Genomic DNA, 7,354 nt, shown 5'->3' on the forward strand with positions numbered 1-7,354 from the left:
CGTCCTTAGGAAGGTGATGTAGGAGCTGTGTTCAGGCAGTCCAGATGCTGAGGGTAGATGAGAGCCAGGCTGTCTGGCTTCAGACCCTGGGCTCCTGACCACGGCACAGTGAGCACATCCTTGCCAACACTTGGCATTATCAGGATAACTATAGGAGTCCCCTGACTTGTCCCACTCTCAAAAATATTTTGTTTAAGATTATTCTTTGAAGGTTTGGTAAAACTAGCCTATAAAAAAATCTGGATAAACTTCGTAAACTAAGTAGTTTCCTCTTTTCTCCTATTCTCTGACACACTTTAAAATCATCTAATCGTAAAGGTTTGGTAAAGCTTGCCTATAAAACTCTCTGGGCCTGATGCCTTTTGGAAATGATGACTGGATTATTCTCCTGAGCTGATTTCAGTAATTTATGTAACTGCACAAACAATTCTTTGTATCTATTTCTAAGCTAACATATCTACCAGCATAAAGCTGTTACTATCCCATGTGTTAAGTAACACACACCCCTTCCTGAGGTCATACATAGTTCTCTATTTGCTCTTAAAATTGTTACGGTTTCGTCTTTTTGCCTTGTTGAGTCCCGCTAGGTTTACCTATCTTCAAAGCAGGTTTTGTTTGTGTTAATCTGCTCTGTCTTCACTTTCTTCTTCGTTATCTTCCTTCCATTCTGGAAGGCGGTGTGAGCCCTCTCCGCAGGGATGAAATCTCACTTCCACCCTTCTGTACTTTCGGGCTTCTTTCAAGGTTCTTTCTTATGTTCCAGCAAATGTATCTAAGTCTATATGTTTCTCTCCAAACACTGCATGAAGTCTGATGTGAAATGCTCGTTTTTATCCAGCTCTGATTACTTTCTATTTTTATTCTCTTTACATGTTCAATGCATGTACTACTTGGAAGGGAAGTTATCATCTCAGCCTTTGTTAAGTGTCTTGTTAGTTCTACTGTTCCTTTAAAATTTAATCCTATGATAAAAAAATAAATAAATAAAACGTGGCTTGCCCAACACTGAGATCTGGGAATCTCCTGAGATCGCTTTTGTGACCCCGTACGAGGCACCTTCCACAAGCCTTCCACGTGAACTCAGATGTCCACGGCTAGGCTCTAACTAACCATCAGATCTGGTGTGGTCGCTTCATGCTTCCCATTTCTAGCTTTTACTCCTTTGCGCCCGTTTCAGTTTCTGACGGTGGGGTGTTAAAATATACCCCTTTGATGGTGGATGTGCCCGTTTCTTCTTGGAATTCTGTTGCTTTTTTGCTACACTGGTTTTTTTCTCCCCTTTACATATTTTTTAGGTCAGAGTGTTACGTCGAAGCTAGGTTGTGCTACCTTCTGGATAGATCATCCCTGTGACTGTGACAAAGGATCCTTTTCTCTCACTAACAATCTGTACTCCGTCTTTCATTCATTCAGTCGACGTTTCTCGGCTGCTGTCCTTGTCCTGGTGCTGTGGGTGCTGACCTAGTGGAGGGCTGCTGGGTTCTCAATGTAGTGTCTTGTCCCTTCTGGGAGGGTCCCTGTCCTTAGGCAGCTACCTGATGCTGGGCAGTTTAGGACAGTACGTCTACGTGGAGATGTATTTTTATTTACCCTGTTGCAAACACAGAAAGTATTTTTAACCTCAGGATTCCTGTCTTTCCTCAACTGTGGAGAATTCCTAGCAGTTACACCTACAAATCTTGCTTCTCTCTCATGCTCCTTATGGTGGGTTGGCTGGGAGACGTAGCCCTGGACCAGCTCCCTAGAGCCGCTTCCAACCTCCCGAGGGCCCCCAGTCTGCCATATCTCACCTACTCTGACCATTGCCATGGTTGCTCACTGGACCTTTTTCAGAGCCAGATCTCTGGTAATTTCTTTATTGGACAAACAGCATCTCCTGCCCAGACCTGTCCCAGGCCTGTGGGGTTTGCAGGTCCAAACGTCCCACCAGACTGAGGAGGGCCCTTCTCTAGTGCCCGAGGCTGGGTGCCCACGGAAACCCCCCAGGACCACAGCGGGGACGGCACCGGCACTCTGCAGGGCGGCGCAGGCGGACAGCTGAGCAGAGACCCACGTTTCTTGCGGCCCCACATCCCAGGGCCGCCCTCCTGACCGAGCCTCACCCTCTCGTTCTTGTCGGTGCAGAAAAGCCGTGTGTGGTGCCTCTTCTGTACCACTATGAACGTGATCCCTGGCTGGTAGTCCTTTTCCAGCTTAATACACGCCTCGCGGATGGCCAGTAACTCATGGTGGAGAACCTGGGGGTGGGGGGAAGAGAAAACATGCTTGCAGATTCTTGTGCTTTCATGGCATTTCTTTCTACCTCAGACCGCACCCCTTAGTGACACGTGCTGTCTGGCAAGTTCCGGAGCTCAGAAACAACACGCAACCGGGCTCTTAACACCTGCGAGCCTCTGCCTTCCACTGTGCTTTTTCGTTTATGTAATTGAGCAAATAAGCCCTTGTGGTTAAGTTGTTTAAATGAGATAATGCATTACACTGCTCAGAACGTTTTCTGGAATGTTCTACGTGCTCAGTGACTAGCATCCACTGTACACGGGAGTAACGAGGCACAAAGGGAGACAGATGCAGGAACAAATACTGGAGAGGAGGGGGGACTCTCGTAGAATGCACACTGGCCTGGGAGCTAGAGTGGAGTTCAAACCCTGGCCCTACCACCCATAGCCTTGTGGCTTTGGGAAAGCCACATACCCTCTCTGATGCCCACTTTTTTCACTTCTAAAACGGGAACATCCTACGCCTTGTAGGCTTGCTGTGAAGACTAAAGTAACACACACAGCGCCTGGTACACGGCGCCCGGCAGCCAGGCGCAATGACAGTAGACGCTGTTCCCACGCTTGTTCCCGAGGTTAAGCGGGCAAACAGCATCTCATGGTCAGGTGAGGGCTACCCTAGGGGCCACGCACCTTAGATTTCTAACCAGTGTCCTGATTAGAGGTCATGCTATGACGCTTCACAAACGCCCACTGTAAACCCCCGTAAGTTCACAGAGTGACAAGGACAGAAAGGCACAGACCCCTCCTAGTAGGGATGGCCATGGCCGAGGGTGAGGGGGCTGGGGGCACAGAAGCGAGGGGAACATCTCCGACCGAGGGAACACGAGAGGTTCTGCACAAGAGGTGCCTTCAAGGTCGCCTGGCACACATTGGCCCCCGCCCCCCACCCCAGCTCTGAGGAGCCCCGGTCACAAGTGTCGATTCTGTTCTTCCCGCCAACCCAACCGTGGGCCTCAGGGGGTCGAGCTGCTGCTTCTACTCTGGACCAGGAAGGCCCAGGCAGTCCTGCTCACGCCTAGTCAGGTGCCACCCAGCCTGTCTGTCAAGGGAGCCCGGGGGCCTCTGGGACACACCGGCGCGGCTCCCGGGATCCCTCCCCCCGGAACCCTTCTCCCACAGGATGGGACATGGGCCCTGGTATCTGCTGCCTTCCCTGCCAGCGTCCCCCAGGAGGCACGTGCGGGGACAGGGCGGACGCCCAGCTGGAACTAGCTCGCACCAGCGTGGAGGAGACCGCTGGGGATTGAGCCCCCGAGCTCGGGTTAGACGGGTTCGATGCCGACCATAGGTCACCTCACAGGGAGGGAAGACAGGAGCAGAGCACAGTCTCCCCACACCCGCTCCCTCGCCTCTCCTCCACCGCTCCCCGTGTCTGAGGGCAGCCAGCCGGGCCCGCGATCCACACGTCACCCGAGATACGGCCGATCCCTCCACATCTGCATGGTGGCCAGTCCCGTTAACCCTCCTTCCACAGGGCCCCCACCTGCCTCTGTGGTCTCCACCCTGCAGCCCGCCTTTCACACTGCACACGGCGTCCCCCAGACAAGATCATGTCCCCACCCTACAGACTCTCCCACAGCCAAGTCCGTGTGCTGCACGTGCTGACCCAGACTCAACCTCCCCGCATAGTCCTTGAGGCCCGGAGNTCCACCTCCCCGGCCCACCGTCCACGCTCTGGCCAGATAAACTGTGGGGCGGATGGAAACCGTGTCACCGTCTGCACCAGAGAACCAGACAAGCTGCCGTACAGGACAGACGGGTGACCCCGAGGCGTGCTGAGACCACAGACAGGGAAAGCAGGAGGCAGCCCACCTGCTGAAACTGCCCCTCCGAGACGCCGTCGCGGTAGAAGATGATGCGGGTCGGCTTGAAGCGCGTGGACTTGTAGAACTGGATGAGGAGCTCGCGGACCATGGTGGCCAGGTCCTGGATGATCTCCTGCCGGTGCTGCTGAACCCGCACGGTGGCGCAGTAGCGGTTGGGGTGCGCGTCCATGCTGCCCACCACCTGTGGGGACACGCAAGCCGTGCTGGGGGGGGCTTCCCGGAAGCCCCCTACTGTGGGTGTGTGCTGGGGAAGGGGCCTGCCTCCACCCTCCACTTCACATCGTGGTGAAGGCACGGCTGCTTGTCAGATGTTAACCTGCTGCCTTCACGTTTCTTTTCAGCACGTGGGCAGCAGCGGTCATAAATACACTGGGAGGAATAAACATCTGGTTAATGTGGGGGCGCCTGGGGGGCTCAGTCGGCTAAGCATCCGATTTCGGCTCAGGTCGTTATCTCCCGGTTCATGAGTTCGAGCCCCGCGTCGGGCTCTGTGCCGACAGCTCACAGCCTGGAGCTGCTTCGGATTCTGTGTCTCCCTCTGTCTCTACCCTTCGCCTGCTCATGCTTTGCCTCTCAAATATAAACATTAAAATTTTTTTTAAAAAGTTTGCTGAAAGTATCTGATAAAAAATAGGCAATTATTCTGAACCTTTACTCTGCTTGTGATCACATGGGGCTGAATAACACCAGCCGCAAGAAAACAACTTGTGTCGGGCTCCCTAGTTTTCTCGAAGCTCACTGCTCACTCAGAGAAGCTATCTGCGTATCAGTGCACATCCCGATTCTGAACCGCAGAACGGCAGGCCATCCCGAAGGCACACTGCCACAGAAGTAGTTGCCTGAAGGTGCCGACCAGAAGCAGCCGGGGGAACAGGACACACTTCCGCCCTGGGGCTGCTGTGTTCTCTGCCAATCAAACAAGAAGGGGCTGAAAATTATTTAACAAGGTCAAAGCCAGTACTGGTAAGAAGCACAGGGGTCTGGACTGCGAGCTAATAGGCAGGAGAAAGCCCATGACCTAACGCTAACTGGATAAAGGAACACGGCCCCTGAATAACTCCAGACATGCCCTGCTGGGGGCCCACAATGGTCCCTGGGGAAGCCTGCACCTCCTGGGGGTCCTGGCCTTCCCGCTGGGGATCAGCACCCCCCCTCCCCGCCCCCTGATCAGACGTGCCTCAGAGAGGAGCACCGGGCTGCTGGAGGGAGGCTCTGTCCACACATGTGACACGTCAGGGGCCTGCCTCTGTGGCTGCTCTATCAAGCGTTAGGACAGGTGGCTCAAAGCCCCTCCACACGGGGGCCTGAGGGCACAGCAGCCCCTATCGCCCCGCAGAGCTCAGACCTCAGCATCAGCCTCAGGAGGTCTTGAGCTGGGTTTTCCAAAGTTTCTCTCCAGCAACAGAGTTTGGCTTTTCTGGACTTCTCATGTAAACTGAGGAGACTAATAGTGACCCCACGAGATTATGACTCAGTGTAATTATGTACCCAGCCCACAGCTTGGCACGCAGCAGGTGCTCAGAAAGTGGCAACATTCTTAGATTGCTCTGGAGGGTGACAAGCTGCGTTCGATGGTGTCAGGCCAACGACAGACCCCACCGCAGCCCAGAAGTCACTCGGCAGTGCCCACTGGAGATGCCGGGGACACACACCTTGAGCCCGAGGCTTCCCTCCCTCCACGTGGCTGCAGGACACGGGGCGTCCCGTCAGACACCTCGGGGGTAGCACCCCGCGCTGCGCTCCACAGGCCAAGTCCACTCTACTCTGAGTGCGTCGTCCCTTCTGAGAGCAGCAGCCATGGGCACAGAGTGGGCACCTCATTCAGCCACTGGGGGCCGGACACGGCCAGCTAGCGCATGGGAAGCACGGGGCTCGGGGCCTGTGGAGCGGAGTCCCCTCAACGCCCTGACGGAACTCACGGGCAGAACGAGGGAAGGGGCTGCAATGAATTCTGGATGGTGTAATTACTTCATATTTAGTGTTTTACAATAAAAGCAGAAAACATGGAGGAGGAGGTGCGACATAAAAAAAAACCCTAGTTGCAGCATCCGACCCAGTGGCCAGAGCGCCGCCGGGAGCCTGGGCCACAGGCAGGGCCCGGCAGGACGGGAGCCACTGCACCGCCGGGCTCCCTGCCACCAAACCTGTGTGGTCTGGCCGGGCCTCCCGGTGGGGTGGACCCACTGCTTCCCGGACACAGGTAGCCACGTGCAGCATCCCCTCCAAATGCCCGTTTCCCATGACGCTCTGGCCACACGCTGCAAGGGGACCACGTGCCCCGGTCCTGCAGGCGGCTGGGCCAGGGCGAGGGTCCCACGCGGCGTAGGACGTCACCAACAGAGGACCTGGCGGGAAGCGCGGATACTCACGGCGGCGATGGAAGGCTTCTTCCCGTCCCCAGCGGGCGGGTGGGTGACATCAGCCCCCAGAAAGATGACGGGCTGCTGGAACACAGGCGGCCTGCGGAGGAAGCGGGAGCACCTTGAGTCTGGACCCCAAGGACACGGGTGCCAGCGTCACTTGTGGGGCACAGGCACCGTGGGTATGTGTTTAAAAAGGTCTGATGCTTTAAGGGCCTGTACCAAAGTCCTCGCTGGTAAAGTGACGCAGGGTCTGAGACCTGCTTCTAAATAACCCAGTGTGGGCGGGGTGGGGTGGGGGTATAGACTACCAACACTGGCCGGGTGTGGACAGCTGGAGAGGCCGGGGTCAGGGATCTGTCTGTAAACACCTGGCCGTGTCCACAGTGATCGAATACACTGGACTCCAGCCCCTCTTCCCGGGTCTCCCGGGGCTCGGCCGTAGCGTGGGGCCGGGTCACCCCCCCACCCTGTCCCGGCACCCAGAAATCTCTCCAGACATCACCACTTGTTTCCTGAGGGGGGGGGAGAGGGGGTCTGCCCCAGGCGAGCGGCACACTGAGGGCTTCCCCGCCTCTTTGAAACGCTGTGTTCTAGCACCTTTCCCAAAAGACCGTGTGCACACCAGCTGCGAGCATGGGGTCACTCGCTAGCTTTGCGGTCTGAAGCTCACCCTCTCTATGGCTTACTTTTCCCTTCTGGAATATGGAGACAACATGAGTACTTCCCTCCCATGGTCGTTGTGAGGACTGAACGAGCACACGCATGTCCGTGCTTTCCGCCACGCTTGCTAGGGGCTGCTGACTCCAGTGTCCTTCCTGCTCAGTGACGGGAACCACCATGCACTCGCCAGCCCAGGCAGGAGGTGAGGTCACGGGGGAGGGGGGGGGGG

General features: G+C 55.8%; 1 protein-coding gene across 2 annotated transcripts in view; it reads right to left on the reverse strand.

Annotated features, from left to right (window-relative positions):
• AGO2 (argonaute RISC catalytic component 2) overlaps positions 1–7,354 on the reverse strand; it is a 99,034-nt gene that overhangs the window by 3,232 nt on the left and 88,448 nt on the right. The window contains exons 14-17 of one of the 2 annotated variants that reach the window (XM_077749960.1): positions 6,472–6,562; positions 4,089–4,283; positions 2,103–2,237; positions 1,285–1,591 (exon numbers count right to left, since the gene is read on the reverse strand). In XM_077749960.1, coding sequence (XP_077606086.1) covers positions 1,583–1,591; positions 2,103–2,237; positions 4,089–4,283; positions 6,472–6,562 — 430 coding nt within the window. In that variant the 3' untranslated portion in view covers positions 1,285–1,582. Of the gene's footprint in view, positions 1–1,284; positions 1,592–2,102; positions 2,238–4,088; positions 4,284–6,471; positions 6,563–7,354 lie in introns of those variants that run through there. The other variant, XM_077749959.1, reaches the window with a different exon arrangement.

The sequence above is a fragment of the Crocuta crocuta genome, unplaced genomic scaffold (assembly GCF_008692635.1).
Source record: "Crocuta crocuta isolate KB4526 unplaced genomic scaffold, BGI_CrCroc_1.0 scaffold119, whole genome shotgun sequence".
Classification (NCBI taxonomy): domain Eukaryota; kingdom Metazoa; phylum Chordata; class Mammalia; order Carnivora; family Hyaenidae; genus Crocuta; species Crocuta crocuta.